At 42.9% G+C, this 27,766-nt stretch overlaps 1 protein-coding gene across 1 annotated transcript in view; it reads right to left on the bottom strand.

The window, feature by feature from the left end:
* Nucleotides 1-10,717: 10,717 nt before the first annotated feature.
* The window catches only part of SRSF4 (serine and arginine rich splicing factor 4), a 31,288-nt gene continuing 14,239 nt past the window's right edge, over nt 10,718-27,766 (bottom strand). Inside the window, exons 2-6 of the mRNA XM_081087829.1 lie at nt 24,297-24,439; nt 23,306-23,418; nt 16,018-16,232; nt 12,483-12,572; nt 10,718-12,230 (exon numbers count right to left, since the gene is read on the bottom strand). Of these exons, the coding sequence (XP_080943955.1) occupies nt 11,396-12,230; nt 12,483-12,572; nt 16,018-16,232; nt 23,306-23,418; nt 24,297-24,439 (1,396 nt within the window). The 3' untranslated portion in view covers nt 10,718-11,395. The remainder of the gene's footprint in view (nt 12,231-12,482; nt 12,573-16,017; nt 16,233-23,305; nt 23,419-24,296; nt 24,440-27,766) is intronic.

Raw genomic sequence — 27,766 nt, 5'->3', positions numbered from 1 at the left:
CCTTGTCTGTAAGAGTTGGAGAACACACTGACCTTCCCAGGGTGTTGTGAGGACCAGGCAATGTGACGTGCAAATCCCCTCCACTGTGCCTTGTAGTCAGCGGACGTAAGGCCAGTATCACATCCTTCACTGGGTCTCATACTGACATTTTCCAGGAACCTCCCGGGCCTCACCATATTCCAGTAAGAAGAGGTAGCCAAAAGGGTGACAGAATGTCCTCAAGCTGTCGAAGGGCCTGGCAGAGTTTCTTCACAGGACGCCAGCGCCTCCAATAATTAAGCTAAGAGACCCTGCCTGGGAGTCCTGGCCACGAGTCAGAGACGTTATTGGGTCCAACACAGGTTTCTGGTTTGGAAGAACCACTGATGATGTTCCAAGAGACTTTTCAAATCTCTTGCCAAGAGATGCCTGAGGGAAAACATTCAGGTGACTCAAAGATCATTGAAGGGGCCTTCCCTCAACTTCTGGCAGCTAAGTGACAACAACACCACCACATCCTAATGTGTGTGTGGGCGTGAAGTTTTCATTTCTTTTCAAGCAATTCGAGTCTAACCAATAAAGATGGTTCACTCAATGATATTTAATATCTAAGCCGTTGTAAGGTTTCTCATAGGAATAAATTCAGGAATGGGGGCATCAATCCGGCGGGTGCAGAATGGCCCTGAGTGGACGCGGGAGCCCGGGTTTGGTGAGTGCCCTCTTGTTGACTCGGGAGGCTTCCATGTTGGTTATAAATGACGGCATATGTAAAGGAAGACCTTTGCCCCGGCCAGTTTGGCTCAGTGGATAGCGTGTCGGCCTGCAGACCAAAGGGTCCGGTTTGATTCGTCAAGGCCATGTACTTTGGTTGCAGGCTCCTCCCCGGCCTGGGCCCTGGTCAGGGTGCCTGCAGGAGGTACCCAATCGATGTGTTTCTCTCACAGGGATGTTTCTTGCTGTCTTTCCCTCTCTCTTGCACTCTCCCTAAAAATCAATAAGAAAATATCCTCAGGTGAGGATTAACAAAAAAAAAAAATGTTTTTAAATATAAAGAAAGACCTTTGTACTTGGTGCTCTTTTCTTTGTTTGAGTCGTCCCCTCAGGGTGAATGCCCGAGAGTGGGAGGTAGCTGCTTCCTCCAGATTTCTCTCATTCTGGGTGATTTATGGCCAGAATCAGTGGGGCTGCTGGGGGAGGGAGCTTCATAATAGATACCGGGTGTAAGTAATACCTTACGGCTGTTCCAACTTGCATTTCCTTAGGACTCGCCGAGGTTCTTAATAGCCTCTCAGAAACACCAGGGAAAGTGTGACTTAAGGATAAGTATTCTAGCTTATGGAAAAAGGAATTTGATTCTGATGGGATCTGATTAAATCTCCACTTGCCTACTGTGAATATACCTCCAGGAAAGTGCATAAAACCTAAGTGTCCAGCTCAGTCCACTTTCCTAAAGCAGCCTCCCATCTAGGCCCCTCCGGGCCAGAAACAGGACAGGGCCAGGCCCCAGAAGGCCCCGCATGGGCCTTTCCAACCACTACCTCTTCCCTCCCTTCAAAACAACATGCTGTTCTGACCTCTAATACTGTAATGTAGGGGCGTGTGTGTGTGTGTGTGTGTGTGTGTGTGTGTGATGCTGCAAAAAGCTGTATTTCATTTGGTCCCATGCACGGGAGACGGCTCCAGGTGGTGAAAAGAATGGCCAGTGGTTTCAGGGAGAAGCTCAGGCAAAGCCAGACACCAGGGGAAGCAGAGGGGCCCCTCAAAGGCCTCTGGGCTCCAAAGGCCCTGGTGGTGCTTGAGGGGGAGGCTTCCGGAGGAGACGCTCCCCGGCCCAGCCTGGGGGCCGGCAGCCTCCGGGGTGAGGCAGGTGTTGCCCATCCTCCGGGTGAGGTTCACCTCCTGCCCGGAAGTGGTTCTGCAGGAAGCCCCGGAGCTGAGGGTCTGCGGGTGGAACCCAGGGCGGCAGCTCCACGGGGCCTGGCTCAGGTGCCTCTCCAAGGCCAGGGCGGCTGCCATGGGCCCTGAGTTTTGCCCCCTCATCTTGGGGGGCTTCAGCGCGTCCTGGAGAGAATGCGGCCGCCGCGCTGGTTTCACATCTTCAAGCTGCTCAGCGCCCTCCATGCCTTCACCAGCTCTCGGAAGAGGGGCCCAGCCCTCCAGAGCCACCTGGTCCCAGTCGGAATGGAAACGCAGAGAGAGGTAGGTGTGGGGCCGCAGATGCAGCCCCCCCCCCCCCCCCGCCCTCGGTGGAATAATTCCGACGAATTTGGGAGCTCATGGTTTTTGGCAATAAGGTGTTAAGGGGAAAAAACAGCAGCAGCAGCAGCAACAACAAAACAGTGTTGGCTGGTCTCAGAGCTGAGGGTGGCTGAGGAGGTTCCGAAGGTGGTGACTGGAAAAGACTTTGCAGGGTGGCCGGAGGCTGGAGGAAGCCTGCGTCTGTTCTGTTCAAACACTGTTGAAGCAGGAGGTAGATCTGGGACCGCCCAGGGCACTCTACAGTTTAGATCAGGGGTCCTCAAACTTTTTAAACAGGGGGCCAGTTCACTGTCCCTCAGACCGTTGGAGGGCCGTGCTATAGTTTAAAAAAGAACTATGAACAAATTCCTATGCACACTGCACATATCTTATTTTGAAGTAAAAAAACAAAACGGGAACAAATACAATATTTGTATTTGCATGTGGCCCGCGGGCCATAGTTTGAGGACCCCTGGTTTAGTTTTTTAAACAGCGACATTTTAGTGTGGCGTGTTTTAAAGTTTATGTATGTGGAGTTTAGGTTGGTGCTCCTGTGTGTCTGGCTTCTTTATGTGTGTGAGTCACGCATGTGGCTTTATTGGCCACAGTTTGTTCATGTCATCCATGTAGTGCTCTGTTACAGAATGTGCCACAACTTATTCATGCTACGTTTGAAAACTTTGGGTTTGATCCTAGTTTTGGGCTGTTACAAATAAGGCCGCTAAGGACATCCGTGTACATGCCTTTGGTTTGGTGCCCAGCATGGCCTGCGCACTTGTGTCCGTCTACACGCAGAGGTTTGTGTCTCTTGGACTTGCCTGGCTTGGTGGTGGTGAAGTGAAGCATCTGCATTTCAAGTCCTTGTATGGCTGTAACGAGCATGGATTAAGTTGTGTTTAATTTTTATTTCAGCATTAAAAAGTCTCTGTAACTAGCTCAAGTTTCTTAAAGACAAGTTCCATGTCTGGTTCATCCTTTCTTTAAAAAAATTGATTTTAGAGCGGGGAAGGGAGAGAGAGAGAAACATTGATCGGGTGCCTCCCGAATGCTCCCGGACCAAGGACCAAACCTGCAAATTGTGTATGTGCCCCGAGTGGGCATCAAACCCACCACCTTTTGGTGCCTGGGACGACAATCAGCTGAGCCACAAGGGCCAGGGCTGTGTACAGGTTTTTGTGTGAACACAACTCATTTGGGAAAATACCAAGGAGCATGATTTCTGGGTGGTAAGATTATGCGTAGTTTTGTAAGAAACTACCGAACTATCTTCCAAGTGGCTGTACCATTTTGCATCTCCAGCAGCAACGAAAAATTCCTCTTGTTCCACAGCCTCATCAGCATTAGGTGTTGTCAGTGTTTGGGCCATTCTAATAGGTGTGTAATGGCATCTCATTGTTTTCTTTTTAAAATTTGCAATTCTCTAATGACATATGATATTGAGCATATTTTCATATGCATGCTTATTTGCCATGTGTATATCTTCTTGGGTGAAGTGTCTGTTCAGATTTTTTGCCTATTTTAGAACTGGGCTATTTTATTGTTGAATTTTAGTTCTTTGGATAGTCCTGTTGTATACATGTTTTGCAAACATTTTCTTTCAGTCTGTCACTTCTCTTTTCACTCTTTTTAAAGGAAATGTATTTTTATTGATTTCAGAGAGGGAGAGGGAAAGATAGAAACATCAATGATGGAAATCATTCATTGGCTGCTTCCTGCACGCCCCCTACTGGGCATTGAGCCTGCAACCTGGGCATGAGCCCTGATTGGGAATTGAACAGTGAATTCCCAATAGTTATAGTCATAGTTATAGTTATAGTCAACACTCAACCACTGAGCCACACTGGCCAGACTTAACTCTTTTAACAGTGCCTTTCACAGAGTAGAAGTCTTTAATAGGATTGAACTCCATTGAACTTTTCTTTCATGAATTGTTCTACTACTGGCGTTATAAAAATTCATTGCCAAATCCATGGTCACCTAGGTTTCCTCATAGGTTATCTTGTTTTACATTTGGGTCTATTTTAACTTTTATGAAAGGTGTACAATAGGTGTCTAGATTCAGCTTCCTCTGTGTAGGTGATCAGTTGTTCTGGCACCATTTGTTGAAAAGACTATCCTTTCTGTATTGAATTGCCTTTGCTCCTTGCCCAAGATCAGTCACCTTTATGTGTGGGTCTATTTCTGAGCTCTCTATTCTGTTCCATTAAACTATCTTGTATATTCTTTAACCAATACCACACTGTCTTGATTACTGAAGTTTATAGTAAGCCTTGAAGTTGAGTAGTATCAGCCCTCTGACTTCGTTTTCCTTCAATACGTGTTGGCTGAGTTTTTTTGCCTTTCCATATAAACTTTAAAATTAGTTTGTTGATAGCCACAAATTAACATGCTGGGATTTTGATTGGGATTGCATTGAATCTATGGTTCAAGTTGAAAAGAAGTGACATTTTAACAATACTGAGTCTTTCTATCCATCATCATGGACTCTCTCTCCATTTATTTAGATCTCTGACTTATTTCACCAGAGATCTGGTACATATTTTGTTAGAGTTATACCTAAGTATTGCATTGAGGCAGGGGGGTACTAATGCAAATGATAGTTTTTAACTTCAAATTCTAATTTCATTGCTGTACATAGAAAACAATTGACTTTGTATATTAACATAATATTCTGAAAACTTGCTGTAATTGCTTTAGTTTTGGGAGTTTTCTCTAGATTCCTTGTGATTTTCTACAGTTGATATATCACTTTACAAATAGTTTCATTTCTTCCTTACTAATCTGTGTACCTTTTATTTCCTTTTCTTGTCTTACTGCATTAGCTAAGATTTTTCAATACAATGTTGAATAGTGTGAGGGGACATCCTTACCTTGTTGACTTTAGGGGAAAAACATCTTTTCTCACTATTATGTATGATTTTAGTTGTAGGTCTTTTGTAGATTTGAGGAAAACTTCCTAGTTTGCCGAGTTTTTATCATGAATGAGTGTTGGATTTTTAAAAATGCTTTTTCTGCATCTATTGGTAGGCTTATGTAATTTTTCTTCTTTACCTTGTTCTTGTGATGGGTTACATTAATTGGTGTTTGAATATTGAACTAGTCTTACATACCTGTGATAAATTGCAGTTGGTCATGGTATATAATTATTTTTATATTTTCTATTCTATTTGCTATTTTGTTGATTTTTAAATCTTTGCTCATGAATATTCGTCTGTACTTTTCCTTTCTTATGTCTGTCTGGTCTTGGTATTAGGGTAATGTTGGTCTGATAAAATGAGTGAGGATTAATATACAGGTCAGTTGCTTTCCTATATATAGCAATGAACAATTGGAATTCAGAATTAAAGATAATACCATTTACATTAACACCCTTAAAAATGTAATAATTAGGTATAAACCTAACAAAATATGTACAAGATTTCTGGTGAAAGAAAGGAAGTATCTTGTATTCCTCTGCCTCTACTTTCTGAAAAGAGATTGAAAATGGGTATTTCTTCCTTAAATATTTGGTAGAATTCACCAGTGAACCATGTGGGCCTGGTGCTTTCTGTTTTAAGTTATTATTGATAAACTTTTTAAAAGTAGATTTAGGCCTCTTCAGATTATCTCTCTCTATTACTTTTGATACATTGTTTTTCAAGGAATCATTCTGCTTCATCTAGATTATCAAATTTGTGGGAATAAAGTTCATAATATTTTTTATCCTTTTAATGTCCACAGAATCAATACTATGGTCCCTTTCATTTCTCATATTGATATTAGTAATTTTGTCTTTTATTATTGGTTAGAAGTTTATAAATTTTCTTAAAGAATCGGCTTTGGTTTTGTTGATTTTTTCCCTATAAACTTCCTGTTTTCAATCTCATTGATTTCTGCTCTAATTTTTCTTTCTTTTGCTTACATTGGACTTGTTTTTTTTTCTAGTTTCCTAAGGCAGAAGTTTAAGACTATTGATTTTTCTTCTTTTTCAACTAGGTGTATTGAATACTAGAAACTTCCCTCTAAGAACTGCTTTTGCTGCATCTCACAAGTTTTGATAAGCTGCATTTTCATTTCGCTCAAAATATTTCAAGACTTCTTCGACCCATGTTAAATCTCCAAGTATCTTGGGATTTCCCATCTATCTTTCTGTTGTTAATTTCTAGTTTAATTCTGCTGTGGTCTGAGAGCATACTTGCCATGATTTTTGTTCTTTTAAATGTTAACTTGTTTTATGGCCCAGGATGTGGTCTGAGAATGTATATGCTCTTGTTATTTTATAAATGTCAAGATGTTCATTGATGGTACTCTTCAGTTCAACTGTCCATACTGATTTTCTGCCTGCCTGATCTGTCAATTACTGATAGAAAGTGGAAGTCTTCAACTATAAGTGTAAATTTGGCTTTCTCCTTGCAGTTTTATCATTTGCCTTGTGTATTTGGTGCTTTGTTGTTTAGTGTACACATTAAGGATTTTTTATATCTCGTTGCAGAATTTACCTTTATCGTCATGTAATGCCTCTTTCTTGCTCTGGTCTGCTGTCTGAAATATAGCTAATACAGCTTTATTTTGTTAGTGTTTCCATGACACCCCCTACCCCCCTTTAATTCTCACCCAAGGCGGACATTTGTTCCACTGGTTTTTAGAAGGGGGTGTGGGGGGAAGGTACAGACACACATTGATTGGTTGCTTCCCACACTCACCCTGACTGAAGGTGGGGATCAAACCTGCAACCCAAGTATTTGTTCTTGACTGGTAATTGAACCCAAGCCCCTTCAGTGAGTGGGCCAACGCTATAACCATTGAGCTCAATGGCCAGGGCTCTCCTTTTTAATATGTCTCTTTAAAAAGTATATTTTTATTGATTTCAAAGAGAAAGGGAAAGGGATAGAAATATCAATGAGAATTGATCCACTACCTCCCGCATGCCCCCTACTGGGGATGAGTCTACAACCCCCAGATGTGTCCTGACTGGGAATCGAATCATGACTTCCTGGTTCATAGGTCAATGCTCAGTCACTGCGCCATGCCGGCCAGGTAGTGTCTCTATATTTAAAATTGGGTTTCTTTAGACAACTTAGAGCTGGGTCATTTTTTAAAAATCCCCTGGTAGTCTTTTATCTACCTGACATTTGAAGGGATTACTGATAGTATCTACCACATTTGATACTGTTTTCTATCATCCTTGCTCTTTGGTCTTATTTAGTCTCCCACTCTTTTTTGGTAGGGATAGGGGAGAAAGGTTAAGTATAGAAAGAAGGGTATAGATTTTGAGCATCCAGAGCGAATGATAGTGGACCTTTGTATTTCTTTGGCTGCTCCTTTTTGGAAAATTCCCCATGAGTGTATTTTGTGGGCATTAATGCAATTTCCCGCTGTAGAAGCTAAAATAAACCATCTTTCATCCCTTCGCCCCTTGGCACCTAGGATGTGGAATGATGACCTGGGCTTGGACAAATGGCCACTCCCAAGCCTTCATCAAATGACAGAGCAACTAAAATTTATTCACAGCAGTGGGCTGGTGGCTTTGTCCTGCAGCCACTTAAATTTTTGCTTAAGGAAAGCAGATTCATTCTTGAGGAAACTCTGCTTGACTTAAACTGGAGTTCAAATCCTATGTGACTTCAAGCAAATGTCTTCCTATATATAACTGTATCATAAATGATGAAATTTTATAGTGGAGAACCAGTGAAATCTAGAAAATAATCTTAGTCACTAGCTGTTACATTGGACAAAATATTCACCTGAGTTTGTTTTTAAAACAATAATGTACATAAAAGCACCTTGCTTATATAGTAGATACAGGTAGGCAAGTAAATAAAAACTTAGGCCATTTCTCATTCACCTTCCTCTTTGTTCCATTGGACTGTGGGTGGGTGGGGCAAGCATTACCTAACTGTAGCCTCAAATGTTACTGCCATCTCTGGCTCAATTTACTGTCAAGGGACAATAATGCAGCCAGAACAAGCGCTGCATTTAGAAACCTCCTACTAGGGGGTGGCAGGCGATTCCTTGCAGTGATTTGCCAAAGATAGTGAACAGCTTGGCCCACTATCTGGCTTACAGGAGGCACTCAGTACTGATGCCATCACGGGCCAAGCAACATGTTTTAGAAGTTCCACGAGAAGGAGGGGCCTTGTGGGTCTCTTTCATATGCTATTTCCAGATTCCAAAATGGTGGCAGGGTTAAGCGGAAGCTACTTGGACACTCTCCAGGACCAAACTGGAATTATAACTAAAACACATATGCTAATTCATGTTGTGGAACAGAGCTTGGCCTATAGAAGCATTCATATTAACACTGTGGGGGGTGGGTGGACACTGTACTGCAGCCTCTTCAGCTGCAGGTGAGCCTAATACTGATCCCAGGGCAGTGTGAGAACAAGATGAAAAACGTGCATGCAAAATACTAATCTCTGGTGCACATTTGGAACCCAACACAAGCGTTTCCAAATCTTAATTTCATTTTTACCTCTTCCTTTTCAGAATCTAATATAAATGGAATTAAAAATTGCTAGGGAAAAAATGACTGCAAATCTCTTGTATGAATATACATGGAATTTCCAGATTGTTGTATTGAAGGATCACGTGCTAATAAATTCATTGGTTAGAATTAATGTGCTGTAAATATCTAAGTGAGAACTTTCCAATGCTTATGACATTAAATGACAATTTATTAAGTTATATGAAAAATGACGTTAACTGCCGAAACCGGTTTGGCTCAGTGGATAGAGCGTCGGCCTGCGGACTGAAAGGTCCCAGGTTCAATTCTGGTCAAGGGCATGTACCTTGGTTGCAGGCACATCCCCAGTGGGGAGTGTGCAGGAGGTAGCTGGTCGATGTTTCTCTCTCAACGATGTTTCTAACTATCTCCTTTCCTCTCTGTAAAAACTCAATAAAATATATTTAAAAAAAAGAAAAGAAAAATGACGTTAACTATGAATAGGAACAAAGCTTGGAAGAGAATTCGGAAAATAAATTTTTGCTATGTCAGAAACAGTGAAATTAAGGTGAATCTATAGTTTGAACTTGTGAAAGAAAAAAATGCCCAAAGAAATGGCCCTACCTTCCAGGGATAAAATCAGGGAATATGGAATTCTTGTTACCTACGGGAGACCACACAAGATCCAAAGCAGTGGGAATTGTATTGGTTGGAGTCATTACCTTGTCATGACGACCAAGGATGGAGGGAAAGCTGTAGGGAGATTGAGGTTCCTAGGTTTGGCTGCACAGTCTGTTGTAGAAATTAATCTTAGCTTTATCACTATTACATTGGGCAAAACAATTCACCTTTATTCTGGGAAATTCCATGTTTCCAAAACTGAACTCACTCACCTTCATCTTTCCCATTCCTCAGAAAGGCTTCCCCATCTTGGATGACCTCGGACACCTCCTTTCTGCAGGTCAATGGCTGATCTTTTCTTCTGTTCCCTGTGGTCACTGCCTTTGTTCAGGTCCCAAACAATCTGCAATCACTGCATCCCCCAAAGTGCTGGGTTCCCTGCAACTGATCTCTCAGATCTTCCTGCAGCACAGCTCAGCCCACATCCTCCTGTCCAAGTATTTTCCCCCAACACTCACAGGACAATGGCCAACTCCCCGCCCCAGTATATTAAGCCCTCTGTGACCCAATCCATCTTGTCAAACTTGCTTTTCTTACCCCTATTCTCAAACTCCAGGTTCATTGGGCACCCTGTCCCATGCTTTCCTAATTACATGGTATTGCTCACAGAAGTGTCTTTCCACAGGAATGCCTCACACCCCCCCATTTCCAAAAGTTCAGTCTAAAAGACATCACTGAATTCAGAGGAGGTTAAAACTCCATTCTCTGAATTTTCACTTTATCCTGGTGATGTTTATCATTTGCAACCAGATCACAAACTCCAAGAGGACAAGAAACACTCTTGGATTTGCCTTCTGAGTGTGTCCGACAGGGTATGATCTAAGACAACAGGACAGAACTTTAAATCTAGCCCCTTGTACACTGTCAGGCAGCAGTCTAAAAAGTGGCTCTCTCCCCTAAAGCTTGTGATGATGGTCCTCTGGCTTCTCAACAGTCCCTCAAGGATGTAGGCCAGATTGGAATCACTGTACCTCTGGTACCTCGTACAGAACTGGGCCAAACAAGTAATGCAGAGAATGAGGGATGAAGCTAATCCAGCAGTTTTTCTTCCTGGTTTCTTCGTCCAAATCCTAAGGTGATGAGGCATGCCACTTCAGATTCATGGCCATTAGTTCAAACAGTACAGAAGAAAGTTATGTTCATGAAGAACTTATCTGCTGATGCTCCAAGTTCCCAAAATGATTCATTTCTCATCAGCTTGGTCATATGCTTCTTAAGAGAGGAAGGACTATAAATTCCTGAGAAACTAAATTCTTTTATGCTGTTGGGTGAGAAAAATCCTTTAGGAAAAAGTGTTGGCTCCCTACCCATGATCCTAAGAAACCAAAGAGCCATTATACACTGAACTTTTTATGCTAAGAGGTATAAAGAGAGATCAGGAAATACAACTTTGATTTAAGCACCATGAACTTTTTGTCAAGCAAAAATAGTCTTTATTCAAATTTAATGGAAACAGGGGTCACTATACTTTGCAAGACGGGGAAAAATAAAATTAAAAAAAATTATTTTCTTTTATTTTCTTAATATAAAACAATATAATCACAATACCAGAATATGGAACTCTAGAGTTTGTTTCCTATGGGTTACTGCAGATATCAATTTTCCTTGACTGTGCTATTCACAACTTTGTAAGTCCAAAAATATGAAACCAAAGTGGTAGGAAACTTAAGACTTAGCACTTTCACTAAATGGCATACATCAAAGGGCATCAATTCAAGGGCAAAAATGGTTGAACTCACCATACCTACCTATGTCATCATTCCAGCCTTAGACTCGTCCAGGTACTGAGCTCCCTGTAAGAAATGCCAGGCCTGAAAGCCAAGGCATTTTGGATATTCTACTGTGGACCACGAGGAAAGGGGGTTTTCAAAGAGAAGATTGTTTTCAGTCGAGCAGGAAGGCCTGGCGCCAGGAGGCTTTACGGAGAGGAAGCACTTAGATTTAACAATTGTAGACACACCATTAGGGGAGTTAAAAATGTACAGCAGTGACGTATGTTCTACTTCAATCACTTGTGCTACGGCTACCAAACATGTACAAAACTTCTCGGGTAGTTCCAGCTGTGGTAGTAGCCCGTTAGGATCTTGAGTGGGATCTAGATCTAGACCGGGAAGGTGATCTGGATGCAGACCTGGATCTAGACTTGGACCGAGATCGGGTTTTTGAAGCGGACTTTGATCTGGAGCGTGATTCTGACGGGAGATTTGGTTTGGATTTAGAATTGGACCTTGACCGGGACCGGGTCTCCTGATTGGTGCTAGCATCCTTGCTCTCCCCTCCACCTTCCCTCTGGCCAGACTCGGACTTGGCACGTTCCCGCTCCTTTGACACCGAGCGGGACCGTGACCTGGACTGGGAGCGGTCGGCATCTTCCTTCTTTTTCTTCTCGCTGCTGCTGCTTGACTTGCTGTCTCGCTTGCTGCCATGTTTTCGGCTCCTCTTGCTCTTGCTTCGGCTGCGGCTGCGGCTGCGACTGCGGCTGCGACTACGGCTCTCCTCCCGGCTTCTCTTCCTCCCCTTCCTCTTATCCTTGCTTTTGCTGCGGCTCCTGCTGCGGCTCCTGCTGCCTCCCTTGCTCCTGCTCCTGCGGAGGCCTTTCTCCTGACTCCGGCTCTTCTCCTTGCTCTTGCTCCTGCGCTTCTCCTCTTGCACTCTCCTCTCTTGACTCCTGCTTCGGCTTTTACTTTTGCTTTTATGCCGACTGGGACTCCTGCTCTTGGATTTCCTGGTATTGTCGTTGTTCTGAATCTTCTCTTCAGCTTGGTCTTTACTCTTGCTGCGGCGCTTGTCTGCACTGCGGCTACGGCTGCGACTCTTGTCGTCCTTGCTGGGGCTGCGGCTTTTTTCCTTCTTGCTCCGGCTGCGGCTCTGACTGCGGCTACGACTCTTGCTCCGGGAATGGGAGCCAGACCTGAGAAGACAGTGATGTGAAAGTCACATACAACTCCATGCCTGATGCTCATCATCAGATGGAAAAGTTGAAGGGACGTGGAACCTTGCCCCACAATATAATGCCTGGCCAATGATTGCTGAATACCCAGGATTCCAGTCTAGATCTGGAGAAACTGGCATGAGATAAGACTGGTAACATGACTGTAATCAATGTGGCAAATGGTACGGGTGTTTCCTGTCCAACCCCTCCACTTATACAAGGAAGACCTACCTAGACCGAGATCTACTCTTAGAATGACTGCTTTTGCTGCTGCCACTTCGGCTTCTGCTCTTACGAGAATGTCTGCTTCGAGAGCGAGACCTATAGAGAGAAAAAAAATATATTAATAATACTTGCTGACAAAAGCCTAGAGGACAGTCAACTAAGATATTTTTTCAATAAAAAAATTATGTATGGCACTGACTGTTCAGGCACAATGCTGAGAGAGAACTCTTCCTTGTGCTCTAGGTCCACAGATCAAGTTGCTCACAAATATCCCACCTGGATGGCTTACCTGAAACTGAGCAACTCCAATCTTGAACTCACTCTGCTGGGTTCCAACCTCATTTCCACAGATGCTGCCATTATTTACCCACGTCCTCATGCTAGAAACCACAGCAACCCTTGACTCTTCTCACTCCTTCATCCTCTTACATGATAATTCAGCCTCTTCTCCAGTCTATCTGCCTCCGCCCCCTTCCCCTGCTCCCATAGCAGCTTCCCGGGATGCCACCTGGCACACTTCTGCCTTTACCCATCTAATCTGTTCCCTTCACGTGGACTCTCCTTATCATTGCCTTTTAGGCTCAGTGGGGGAAACAACAGAATAAGAAAATGGGCTCAGAACATCTCATCATGATAGAAAGAGGCAAACTTTCAGAGATTGCTGGGCACCAACATCTATGAAAGGATTCTTGCCAAAAATTGACCTGTATCTCACCTCATTGACTCCTCTGTAGATCTAACTTCCAGATTACAGGAACTTCAGGGGATAAAGTTCAAATTCAGTGATACCAAGAGGAAATAGGCAAATAAATTCAGAATGTGGGATAGTATTAGAAATCAAGAAAAGTAAATGTCACAGGGACAAGAAGGTAGAAAAACTGCCTCAGACCAAAGAGACCTAACAACTCCTTGCAATGCATGACAATAAGACTAGATCCTGGTAAGGAAAAAACGCAGCTATAAAGACATCCATGGAACAGCTGGGAAAACTGTAATATGGCCTGGACATTAGAGAACTTTAGAGAGTCACTATCAACATTCTTAGATTAGAAAATAGATGTGTGGTTATCCTTATTTCTTAGAGACACATGCTTAAGTATTTAGGAGCCAAGTGTCATAATTTCTACAACTTCCTTTCAAACACTACAACAAAATAAATGTATAGAGTGTATATAAATACACATACACAGAGCAAAAAAGACAAGTTGCCCTGGTTGGCTGCTCAGTGGTTAGAGCATCACCCCAGGACTGAAGGCCCCTAGTTCGATTCCTGGTCAAGGGCACATACCCGCTTCAGGTTTACCAGCCCCAGTAGGCAACCTATTGATGTGTCTTTCTCATATGATGCACCCGCCCTCCCCCTGAACCTCCCTAGAAATAAATGAGAAAAAATATCCTGGGATGAGGATGAAAAAATAATAATGACGGTTGAAGCTGGAAGGTATATGGTGTTTGTGAACTATTCTTTCAACTTTATGTTTGAAAATGATCATAAAAAATTTTGGGGACCTGGCCAGTGTGGCTCAGCGATTGAGCATCCACTTATGAACCAGGAAGTCCCAGGTTTGATTCCTGGTCAGGTCACATGCCCAGGTTGTGGGCTCGATCCACAGTGTGGAGCGTGCAGGAGGCAACTGATCATGGATTCTCTCTCATCATTGATGTGTCTATCTCTTTCCTTCTCCCTTCTTCTCTGAAATCAATAAAAATATATTTAAAACAAAAGTTTTGAAAAATATTTAGTAAAGCATATTCACACAAAATCCAAACAAAAAGATACTGAAACAGGAGCCAACTTGAAAAGCTCTCAATGACCAAAGACATAACATTCTGAGCATAAAAAATTATGGCTGCAATAGACAAAACATTAAATATACAAACATCCAAGAACACATTCAAAATGATGCTAAATGACCACCCTTATCACCTCTGGGGGTTACTAGGGCATATTTAATATTCTGAAAGCTGGTAAATAAAAATATCAAATTTTCAGTTTGCATTTCCTATAAAAACTACTTGAGGGTAACAAAAGTATGGATGAGGGAAATTATCCTTTATAGAAGTATAACATTAAATACAGAAAGAATGAAAAAATTAGAAAGTCATCATTTTGTAACCACCAACAAATAGCTCTAGGTAATAATTATCAATAGATGCTAAAATTATTATGTGAAATGTTGATGCAGAACTTGATAATGGAACCATCGTTCAAAGTGGGACAGGCAAACACCACATAAGTGAGGCAACAGGAAGTACAAAGAACTACTTGTGAAGGACACCTGAATTTACTCTAAATGCCTCAACATCTAACAAGTTATAGGAAATATGGGGAATAAGATAAAAAAATGTGTTAACACCGCAAGGACACAATTAGCAAAATCTCAACTATCGGAAAATCTTCAAAATAGATAATTTCTTTAACAACTAAATGCATGGAAAATAAAAAAGGTAAAGGAGGACATATCAGTGATTAAAAGGAGAATTAAGAGCCCTAGACGGGCCGAAACCGGTTTGGCTCAGTGGATAGAGCATCGGCCTGCGGACTGAAGGGTCCCGGGTTCGATTCTGGTCAAGGGCATGTGCCTGGGTTGCAGGCACAACCCCAGTGGGAGATGTGCGGGAGGCAGCTGATCGACGTTTCTCTCTCATCGATGTTTCTAACTCTCTCTCTCCCTTCCTCTCTGTAAAAAATCAATAAAATATATTTAAAAAAAAAAAAAAAAAAAAAGAGCCCTAGACGGTTTGGCTCAATGGATAAAGTGTCGGCCTGAAGGGTCCTGGGTTCAATTCTGGTCAAGGGCACATGCCAGAGTTGCAGGCTTGATCCCCAGCAGGGGGCGTGCAGGAGGCAGCTGATCAATGATTCTCATCACTGATGTTTCTAGCTCTCTCTCCTTCTCTCTGAAATCAATAAAACTATATTTAAAGAAAAAAAAGGAGAATTAAGAGACATGATTGCAATGTGTGGACCTAGTCTCTGCCCATCATCTCCAACTTATCTTTTAGAGCTCAGTTTCTATGGTGGGTTGTTAGAGAAGCCTTTGCCTGTTCTCCAGACTGGTTGTGCTGTACATTTCCTTGGGCATACTTGGCACAATGTTCAATGCCTGTTTTTTCCACTAGACTGAGTTCATGAGGGCATGGACTATATTTACCTTGTTCACAAGTGCCTGGCCCATATGCAGAGCAGCTGCTGAGTAAGGCAAAAAGACAAAGTCTCCACACTTGAGTAGCTAGAGCATCTGGGAGAGTAATCAAGGGACCAGTTAGTGGCCATGTTTGCCCTCAGTGAGGGTATGATATGGGGACCCAAGAAGAAATGAGAAAGGTCACTGATTCCTGCCTCAGAGAAAGGACTTTACTTCTATTTGTATTCATGACATAAGAGTTCAAGAGCTTTACAAATAAATATGTAGTTCAAAGTTCTGAGTTATTGAAGAACTATATTCCTGAGAATTCAACAGGAGAAAGAAAATATATTATTTATATTCTCATTAATGAATTTATAGTGATTTCCAACACATAATGACATCAACAGTACCTGGAGTGACTGCGGCTCCTGGAGTAGGACCGGCGCCGTCTAGAACCAGGCTTGTCTTCGACTAATCTGATTTTTCTGCCATTGACTTCAGTTCCATCTAACTTTTCCAAAGCTCTTTTCATATCGGAGTAAGAAACAAATTCAATCACCCCTTCATTTTTGCGTCCCTTGTGAGCATCTGCATATGTCACTTCTCCTGCCTGACGCATATAATCCTAAGGAAAAAGAAAATCACTGATTAGGTTAAGACACATTTTGTTAAGCAGCTAGTGCAATCACAGCAACAAAAGTTTTCCCTTTCTTTTAGGAAGAAATGCTAGCTTTCCTCAGAATAAAGTTTATTCTTAAATAGTTACATCTACAGCCCTGGCCAGTTTTCTCAGTGGTTAGAGCATCAGCCCATGAACGGAAGGGCAGGTACTTGGGTTGCAAGTTTGATCCATGGCCCCAGTCACAGTACATATAGTAGGCTACTAGTTGATGTCTCTCTCTCTCTCCCTTTCATTTCTCCCCTTCTACTCTCTCTCAAAATATTCTTGGATAGAGGAAAACCAAGATGGTGGCATAGGTTAACGCCGGAGATTGTTGCCTCGAACAACCACTTCAAAAAACAACTAAAAGACGGAACGGACATCATCCAGAACCCCAGGAAGGCTGGCTGAGTGGAAATTCTACAACTAGGAGGAAAGAGAATATCATACCCAGACTCAGAGGAGGCGCAGTGCTGAAGTGAAATACTAAGGTGCGGAGTGCACGCGGAGCGGGCTGGAGGCGGAGGGCGCGGTTGTTGTTTTCAATCGGGAGAGAATTTCGGACTCTGAGCTCCAGATCCGGCCGAGTCTCTAGGGACCCAGACTCGGACGGGGGAGGTGGGACTGTCTGGCTTCGGTCGGAACTCGAAGGCAGCTTTCTTTCCGAGGTTTGCAGCGGTTGCTGGGACTCTGTGAGGCAGAGCCCCTAGGGACAGAACTGAGAGCAGCCATAACTGCTCTCTCCGGCCCGCCCTGTAGATCCCCCGGGGACCCGCCCCACCCAAGCCCTGCACAGAGCCATTTGCCGGATAGCCTGAGGCAAACACTAGATTAGCACCGCCCTAGAGATCCAGCACAGAAGCTCTCCCACTGCAGACACAGTGGACTCTCATAGCCAGTTAGCCTGGAGGTCAAATCACCCCCGGTATTGCCAACAACAATCAAGGCTTAACTACAACAAGACTGCGCACAAAGACCACTAGGGGGTGCACCAAGAAAGCATAAAAAATGCGGAGACCAAGAAACAGGACAAAACTGTCAATGGAGGATATTGAGTTCAGAGCCACACTTTTAAGGTCTCTTAAGAACTGTCTAGAAGCCACCTATAAATGTAGTGAGATCCTCAAGAAATCTAATGAGACCCTCGATGTTATGATAAAGAACCAACTAGAAATTAAGCATACACGGACTGAAATAAAGAATATTGTACAGACACCCAACAGCAGACCAGAGGAGCGCAAGAATCAAGGCAAAGATTTGAAATGCGAAGAAGCAAAAAACACCCAACCAGAAAAGCAAAATGAAAAAAGGATCTGAAAATACGAAGATAGTGTAAGGAGCCTCTGGGACAGCTTCAAGCCTACCAACATCCGAATTATAGGGGTGCCAGAAGATGAGAGAGAGAGCAAGATATTGAAAACCCATTCGAAGAAATAATGACAGAAAACTTCCCCCACCTGGTGAAAGAAATAGACTTACAAGTCCAGGAAGCGCAGAGAACCCCAAACAAAAGGAATCCAAAGAGGACCACACCAAGACACATCATAATTAAAATGCCAAGAGCAAAAGACAAAGAGAGAATCCTAAAAGCAGCAAGAGAAAGAAACTCAGTTACCTGCAAGGGAATACCCATACAACTGTCAGCTGATTTCTCAACAGAAACTTTGCAGGCCAGAAGGGAATGGCAAGAAATATTCAAAGTGATGAATACCAAGAACCTACAACCAAGATTACTTTATCCAGCAAAGCTATCATTCAGAACTGAAGGTCAGATAAAGAGCTTCACAGATAAGGAAAAGCTAAAGGAGTTCATCACCACCAAACCAGTATTACATGAAATGCTGAAAGGTATCCTTTAAGAAGAGGAAGAAGAAAAAGGTAAAGATACAAATTATGAACAACAAACATGCATGTATCAACAAGTGAATCTAAGAAATCAAGTGAACAAATAATCTGGTGATCATAATAGAATCAGGGACATAGAAAGGGAATGGACTGACTATTCTTGTGGGGGAAAGGGGTGTGGGAGATGCGGGAAGAGACTGGACAAAAATCGTGCACCTATGGATGAGGACAGTGGGTGGGGAGTGAGGGCGGAGGGTGGAGCGGGAACTGGGAGGAGGGGAGTTATGGGGGGAAAAAAGAGGAACAAATGTAATAATCTGAACAATAAAGATTTATTAAAAAAAATATTCTTGCCGAAACCGGTTTGGCTCAGTGGATAGAGCGTCGGCCTTCGGACTGAAAGGTCCCTGGTTCGATTCCGGTCAAGGGCATGTACCTGGGTTGCGGGCATATCCCCAGTAGGGGATGTGCAGGAGGCAGCTGATCGATGTTTCTCTCCCATCGATGTTTCTAACTCTCTATCTCTCTCCCTTCCTCTCTGTAAAAAATCAATAAAATATATTAAAAAAAAAAATTTTTGGGTAAGGATTAAAAAATAATCCTATATAATAAAGAGGTAATATGCAAATTGACCCCCATGCCATAACGCCAGCACAAGATGGTGATGCACACAGTGAGGGTGTGGCCGGCAGCTGCCTCGCACAGCTTCCACCGGGGTTCCTGTGGCCCTGTGGGGGCGCAGGGGGTCCCGGTGGCTGCTTTGCACAACTTCTGTTGGGGTTTCCGTGGCCCCGCATGTGCACCATGGGGGTACAGCCTGGAGGCGGGGCATTGGGGTGGCACTCCAGGACTCGGGGCAGTCCCATGGTGTGTGTGTGTGTGTGTGTGTGTGTGTGTGTGTGTGTGTATGTATGTCCCCGGGTCTCACGTGATGGGTCACTAGTAAATAAATAAAATATTTACATCTGCACACCAACCATTTACTGAGGTTCTTTTTTTAATTAAATACTAGAGGCCCAGTGCACAAAAATTTGTGCACTTGGGGGGGAAAGGGGGGTTCCTCAGCCCGGCCTGTGCCCTCTCGCAGTCTGGGACCCCTTGGGAGATAACGCCCTGCTGGCTTAGGCCTGCTCCCGGGTGGCAGAGGGCAGGCCCAATCCCTAGGTGCAGCACCTGGTCTGGCTCAGAGCAGGGCCGATTGGGGAGTTGGGGCGCTGGCCCGTCATGCCCAGAGCAGGGCGGATCAGGAGGTTGGGGCACCGCCCCCTGTCACACTCAAGGCAGGGTCGATAGGGAGGTTGCGGCGCCACCCCGTCACCCACAGAGCAGGGCCAATCAGGGGGTTGGGGCGCTGCCCCCTGTCACGCACAGAGCAGGGCCCATCAGGGGGTTGGGGAGCTCCCCCCGTCATGCACAGAGCAGGGCCGATCAGAGGGTTGAGGAGCTCCCCCCTGTCACTCACAGAGTAGGGCCGATCAGGGGGTTGGGGCGCCGCCACTGTCGCACTCAGGGCAGGGCCGATAGGGAGGTTATGGCTCTACCCCATCACACACAGAGCAGGGCCCGTGGGGTGGGGGTTGGGGCGCTGCCTTCTATCACCCACAGAGCAGGGCTGATCAGGGGGTTGGGGCGCCGCCACTCTCACACTCAGGGCAGGGCCGATGAGGAGGTTATGGCTCTACCCCATCACACACAGAGCAGGGCCGATCAGGGGGTTGGGGCGCTGCCCTGTCACACACAGAGCAGGGCCGATCACGGGGGTTGGGGCGCCGCACCCTGTCACACACAGAGTGGCAGGGCGATCATGGGGTTGGGGAGCTCCCCCTATCAGGCACAGAGCAGGGCTGATCAGGTGGTTGGGGCGCCTTCCCGTCACGAACAGAGCAGGGCGGATAGGGAGGTTGTGGCCCCGCCCCATCACACACAGAGCCGCAGGGCGATCAGGGGGTTTGGGCGCTGCCCCGTCACACTGATCCTGGTGCCGGGAGGGCTCTTGGCTCCGCTGATCCCGGTGCTGGGAGGCATATTACCCTTTTACTATATAGGATAGAGGCTTGGTGCACGGGTTGGGGCCGGCTGGTTTGCCCTGAAGGGTGTCCTGGGTCAGGGTGGGGGTCCTCACTGGGGTGCCTGGCCAGTCTGGGTGAGGGGCTGAGGGCTGTTTTCAGGCTGGCGAGTGACTGAAGCTCCCAACCGCTCCTTTTTTTCCTTTTCTTTTTTTATTCTGGGCCAGCTGTAGCTCTGGCTCCAGCTCTGAGGCCTCTGCTGCTGAAAGCAGGTATCTGGTTTGTTTGGGTTCTATAATCGAAACAATGTATAACTCCAGCTCCGAGATTCTGGCCGGCTGAAAGCAGGTTTCTGGGGTTTTGTTTAGCTTCTATATTTGTTACAATGTTTGAAACTGCAAGCTCAGAGGCCGGCAAGGCAGGTTTTTGGAGTCCTCCGTCACTGAAGCAAGCAAGCCTCATTTTAGTTTCCAGCTGCCTGGCTGCCGGCCACCATCTTGGCTGGCAGTTAATTTGCATATCACCCTGATTAGCCAATGGGAAGGGTAGCAGTCGTTCGCTAATTACCATGTTTCTCTTTTATTAGATAGGATATTTTATTGATTTTTTTACAGAGAGGAAGGGAGAGAGAGAGTTAGAAACACTGATCAGCTGCCTCATGCACACCCCCTACTGGGGATGTGCCCACAACGGAGGTACATGCCCTTGACTGGAATCGAACCTGGGACACTTCAGTCTGCAGGCGGACACTCTATCCACTGAGCCAAACTGGTCAGGGCATTTACTGAGGTTCTTTAAAGCATCAGGAATTAAGTAGATGGTAGAGATAATGAATATTTAACTGTTCTTTTATAGGCCTGGAGCACGAATTTGTGCACCAGAGGGGTCCGTCGGCCTGGCCTGCACCCTCTCACAATCCGTGACCCCTTGGGGGATGTCAGAGAGCTGGTTTCAGCCTGCTCTCTGCAGGCCAGGCCTAAGGACCCCACTGGTGCACGAATCCATGCACCAGGCCTCTAGTACCTCCCCACCCCGGCTGCCTGGTGCCTGTGTATCCAAATTAACCCACCATCTTTGTCAGGTTAATTTGCATACTCACTAATTGGCTGGTGAGTGTAACAGAGGGGTGGTTAATTTGCATGTTTCTCTTTTATTATATAGGATAGGATTATGTGTAAACACAAAAATTTTTAGTTAACTATCACTTTCTAAATTTTATACTGGCACATTCTTTGTTTATAGACACTTTAGAAGTTTATATCATTACATTTAAGTTAGGACTTTTACATTTCATTATAAATTCTTGTTTGAAAACATGTTGGGGGGAAAATTTTTTTTTTATTTTTAAAGATTGCAGCTTGGCTGGCATGGTTCAGTGGTTGAGCATCGACCTATGAATCAGGTCACTGTTCAGTTCCTGGTCAGGGCACAGGCCTGGGTTGTGGCTTGATCCCCAGTGTGGGGTGTGCAGAAGGCCGCCAATGAATGATACTCTCTCATCACTGATGTTTCTCTCTCTCTCTCTCCTTTCCTCTCTGAAATTAATTAAAAAATAAATAAAATTTAAACACACACACACACACACACACACACACACACACACACATATATATATATAACTGGGGAGTCTAAATATACTCAACTCACTTTGCTAGAGATAACTTATTTAATGGTGGACTAAAGATGAGAAGCAAGATAGAAAACTTTGAATACCCTTTCTTCTAAAGACCATCCAGATTAAGACACTACTCATTAAGCTTTTCTTCCTTATGGAGATTAAAAACGAACAGTTCGATCTTAACTTTTTGACATTAAAACTTTTTCAGGTCCTAACGGTTTGGCTCACTGGATAGAGCGTCAGCCTGTGGAGTCAAGGGTCCCAGGTTCAATTACGGTCAAGGGCATGTACCTTGGTTGCGGGCACATCCTCAGTAGGGAGTGTGCAGGAGGCAGCTGATCGATGTTTCTCTCTCATTGGTGTTTCTAACTCTCTATCCCTCTCCCTTCCTCTCTGTAAAAAATCAATAAAATATATTAAAAAACACACACACACAACTTTCTCAGGATGAATAGTCCATGAAAAACAAAGAAATCTTATGAAAAAACATGGGTCAGGTAGTCATATTAACCAAAGAAGACCTACACTGCAAGCTGCATATTAAAACTGATGTTGCAGAAGACACTGGTGGTTTCAACTTTTTCTTTAATTAAAAAAAACTACATTGGTATCTCTCTATAACAGCGATTTTCAACTGATATGCCACAAGAATTTTTAAAAATGCAATACCTGACTATTTAGTCAGGGGCACTGACCTCTTTTCCCTTAAGATTGTCAAATAAATAAATAAATGACAACAGCCAACATAACAATAGCCATCTGATACGAATGAATCAAAGTTACACCTATTTTTTTTTAAAAATATATTTTATTGATTTTTCACAGAGAGGAAGGGAGGGAGATAGAAAGTTAGAAACATCGATGAAAGAGAAACATCGATCAGCTGCCTCCTGCACATCTCCCACTGGGGATGTGCCCGCAACCCAGGTACATGCCCTTGACCGGAATCGAACCTGGGACCTTTCAGTCCGCAGGCCGACGCTCTATCCACTGAGCCAAACCAGTTTCGGCCTATTTTTTTTTTAAGATCTGCAAATACACAGTTTATGTGTGCGATGAGATGTAAAAGATTGTAAATCACTGTTCTATAACATTCTCTGTGAAGGAAAATTTCATATAACATAGATCAGCAGTTCTCAACCTGTGGGTCGCAGCCCCTTTGGTGGTCGAATGACCCTTTCACAGGGGTCGCCTAAGACCATCCTGCATATCAGATATTTACATTACAATTCATAACAGTAGCAACATTAGTTATGAAGTAGCAACGAAAATAATTTTATGGTTGGGTCACAACATGAGGAACTATATTTAAAGGGCCAGAAGGTTGAGAACCACTGACACAGATTGTCCTTAGAGTGATGGTCCCATAATATATAGTAGTAGTGAGATTCCGAAGTCTTCTGTATTCTTATGGAACCTTTAATTGGAGAATTTCCAAATGCTTTGGGAAAACTTTCAAACATATAACACCACTGCATTCTGTGCATGCCTGGGTCTGCATAAAGTTACCTCTGTCCCAACCTTAACTCCCACCCAACCTGATCCTAGAAGGTTAACAGGGTCCAAACCTTTAGGTCTTGCCAGCTGCATCGACTTGACAAATTTTCCACAATAAGTCTGTATTCTGTGCGGGTAGGAGGGCCATACTTATCTCGGCCACTTCTTCTATAACCATATCCACCTTTGGAAGGTTCAAATAGGTAAGATTACTTCAGTGGAGGAAAAGGAAAAAATGCTATAGCACATATTTCCCTTAAATATTCCATTCACCCCCATCCCAAATAGCACATATATTTTAACTATATCCCCACCCTCAAATCCAAACTAGATTTTTTAAAAAAGCAATCAACTAAACATGAAAATTTAATTTACAAAGTTGTAAGTATATATATATATATTCGTTAATATTTATAAAGATCATGCACAAATTAAAAACTATTAACAATTTAGAAATAAGTAACCAAATTACTAAATCAGTTACTGGTGTTACTCACAGTGATTAAAATTTTTGTGAATATTTTATATGATAAAAAAGAAAGATTTTCAGGCACCTATTTCAGTTTAATCTCATCTGTGTCTAACCCTTGGGATCCTCACCACCCAGGTCTAATGGGGAAAGGTTGCGGTCGTCACATGGCTTCCTGTTTTTGGTCAGCCAAGGGCCACAATGGTTCAAAGAGCCACGCATGGAAAGGTAACCCAAGGTCAGCAAATGGAACAGGCAGTCATCTTAGCCTCAAAGGATTCTTTTAATTAAAACATTGAGGTCTTTGTTAAATCTATGTTAAACAATTGCATTACAGAGAAAAACAAAACAACAACACAAACACACATCATTAAACATATTTATAAAGTATTAAAACAAGAAATTTATGCCATTAATTAAAATTAAACATCAAATATATTTACTTGCAATTTTACATTTTAAAAGATACATATTTTAAAAACAAATGGCTTAAATATCAATACATTTTCATGTAACATTCATTAATTACTTTTAAAAATTAACATTTAGTAACAAAGGCATGTCACTGATACAAATGCCCTTTAAATGCTTACTGCGTCCAGAACCGTAACTGCCATCTCGACGTGGGCCGCGGGCATGCTCAACAATTACTCGCTCACCACAAAGGTCTTTGCCATTCAATTCATAAACAGCATCATCTGCATCTCGCAGATCATCAAACTCCACAAACCCATATCTAGAAGAGAGCAAACAAAATCGTGGTTGGCACCATCCTGACATCCAGCTTCATTACACTGAAGAGAAACCAATGAGGTTCATGCTTAGCAAAGGTTAGGTGGGGTTTGCAAATTAAAGATCAACTTCCTCTTCCCTTGAGCAGAAACCAATTTGCTTTGTGCCAACAGGTTAAGGAGACTTCTCAAGGTAGACTCCTGTCTTTCTAGTAGGAGCCTGACTAAATATAGAGACCACTTCTTTAGTTCCCCAGTAGTTGGTGGCAACTACGAAGACCTCCACAGGGATGCTTGATATAAGGTATCAAAATATTGCATAAAACTCTCTGATTAGATCTACATTCAGACACTGTCTTAACTGTTAAATCAAGTTTGGAATAACATACCAGGTTAAAAAATCTCCAATCTCCTTGATGAAAAAATTATTTAAAATGTCTCTTTTCCTCTACCTAAAGGAAGTAGTCACAAATGAATAAATGTTCTAGAAATTATCAGTGAGAAATAGTCAGAGCTCTTCACTTCCTTGCAATATCCCAAATTCATTTTCATGAGGTTTTAGGTAGCCTGGAATTCTCTAAAACCTATCTACAACTGAGCAAACTTCTATACAAACTGTTGTTAGAAATTTCCCAGCAAATAGGTTTGGTGGTTTAACATATACCAGAAAGAAAACAAACTACCCCCCAAAATTCTATTAATGCCTGTTAGAGACTACAACTTACAAAACGAAAGCACAAAATCTATAAGATATTTATAAACAAGATGAAACAAACTATGTTATCAATAAACTTGTCGTTAGGTCTATGATAGACAACTGAAAAGTCTAGCTTTGTGACCACTGACTACATCTAAAAACCAAAGCCATCTTAATGATGGCTTTGATCACATATCTGATCACAAAGGGAAGTTATCAGCAGTGTCTTTAAACTCTAACAAAGTTGGGCACCCAGGCAAACTTAGTAGTGTTTCTCTGCGTTTAAACATGCTGGAACTAAAAACAAATTAAAAGATTTGCTACAAGTTCATCCAGCCTGACCAAAATGATTCCAACTTCTTTAACCTTTTGCGGTCCAATTTTATTTTTGGAATTCAAACAGTCTGGTCCAAATTAATTCACGGGATTGAATGTTGAACCGGTTTGCGGAGTCGACCTCAGCCTCGACGTTGGACCTGTTCCTAGCGCCTGGTCTGTCGAGTCAGCCTCCACGTTGGACCGAAAAGGGTTAACATGTAATACTATATATCCTCAGCAACATGTTAAGTAAGAGAACTCAGTTTTGCAGAATTCTTTCTTTACTAAAGGGTTACTTTCCAGCAAGTCTCTCAAGGTGACAATGCACAACTTTAGAGGGTTCTTTATGCTGAAATGGCATTCAAATGTTAAGAGTCACTAAATCTCAACTCCCTTAAAAAATGTAACACAGACACACCCAGCTGTTTAATGGGAAATGTTTTGCAGTAACACAACTCAGAGGTCACCTGGCTCCCTTCATGGGCTATGAAGTCTTTAAAACATGGTTTCATAATTCCATGAGCTAGAATTTCTCAGCAACTTAGTAAGAATGACATTGAACTTGAGGTAATATTTGACAGATCAGGTAAAACCTCTCCAAATCAGTGACTTTCTATGTTAAAAAGTGCTTTAGCCACTAAAAATCTCTAATAGATCATGTACTGCTGCTGTTTTTTCCTTCCCAAAGCAGTGTGGGTCATGAGGACAGTTATACTATTATTTTTAGAGAAACAAGTTTGAAAAGCAAAAAAAAAATAAATTCAAATCTAACTATTTTTCTCTTTGGTTTATTTCTAAATAGATAATAAAGTACCCCCCTCTAAATTAAGAACCTTCCTTAACTTAGCTGTCAAGACTTGTCATAGGTCTGCTTTGCCCACAGAATCACTGCTCTTGGCATCATATGAGAGCCTGATGCTCAGTATAGAGGGATGGGAGAAAACACTTAACACGGGCAGGATGAAATGGCCTCCACACCCCTCTGGCTCAGCACCATTCAATGACCCCAACTCATTAATGTGATGCCAGAAGGAAAACAATGACTCCTAAAGATTAAATAAATAAGAGGAACATCTAAACAGTTCTGTTCAAAATAATGATTTACAACTACTTAGGGGTCAGAGAATGCAAGACCCTATGCTATGCAAATCATCCAAAATAAAAAGCCAAACTTCTGTTAACAAGTGATGTGTGAGACCTATGTGGCAATGCATTCTCCCAGACTCAGAGATCCTCCTGTGCAGGCTCATTCTGTGCCAAGGCTGACCTGCAGAACTCATCTAACGTTAAAGGGAAAGTAAGGACAACCTGTTAAGTGGAGGCACAATGGTCTACAAACAAAAGTTAATGCTCAAAGACAGACCTATCTTCTTTTTGCAGCTGAGGCTGAAGGAAGGCATACCTTGCCAATAAAATTCTTCCCTGAGTTGTAGAGATTCATTTGTGTTTTTAGAGGATAATGGCCCCTACAGTCCTTCCTTAATATTTATTTCTAAAAAGTCCCAACAGGTGGGTCACACAGTAGCCATATTTTTGTGGGCTATTCAAGATCGTCATATAGCTGACTTATGATCAAATTTACTTCACAGAAAAATTTTGGCTACTACTCTATGAAAAGCCACAAAGCTTATTTGGAACATTTTAATGCCAAAGTCCAGTCCAAGGGTAAATGAGGCACCTGTCACTGACATATTGGGTGGTTTGGAAGATGAACTCAAGTATCTTTCTATAACAGGGATGGGCAAACTTTCTGACTCGAGGGCCACAATGGGTTCTTAAACTGGACCGGAGGGCCGGAACAAAAGCATGGTTGGTGTTTGTGTGAACTAATATAAATTCAAAGTAAATATCATTACATAAAAGGGTACGGTCTTTTTTTTCAATAGTTTTATTCATTTCAAACGGGCCAGATCGCGGGCCGTAGTTTGCCCATGGCTGTTCTATAACCACAAACCATACCTGAAAGGGACTCCTGTGCTAAGACTAAAGACCAGGTCAGTGTGGTTGCTTCTAACACATTACTGTTTATTTAGATCTGCTTTACTCAAAGAATGACTTACTTCATTCAATAAAGTGAAAGGGTTCCCAAATAAAGCAACAAGACTACATATTAACAATAAAATGTTAACATTTAATTTCCATATGCTGGGCAATGTTACCTTATTTAATATTCATAATACTTAGAGTCAAGTCTATTATCCCTGTTTTACAGATGAGGAAAATGAGGTATATTGTAACTATTAAGACTGCAGAAGCAAGAACTGGCCTGGGTTCTAGTCCTAGTTCTGCTATAAACCAACTCTAAAAAGCACATTTA

The sequence above is a fragment of the Myotis nattereri genome, assembly GCF_964212035.1.
Source record: "Myotis nattereri genome assembly, chromosome: 3".
Taxonomy (NCBI): Eukaryota; Metazoa; Chordata; class Mammalia; order Chiroptera; family Vespertilionidae; genus Myotis; species Myotis nattereri.
The sequence above is the reverse complement of the archived record's forward strand: the minus strand, read 5'-3'. Positions and strand labels throughout refer to the sequence as shown.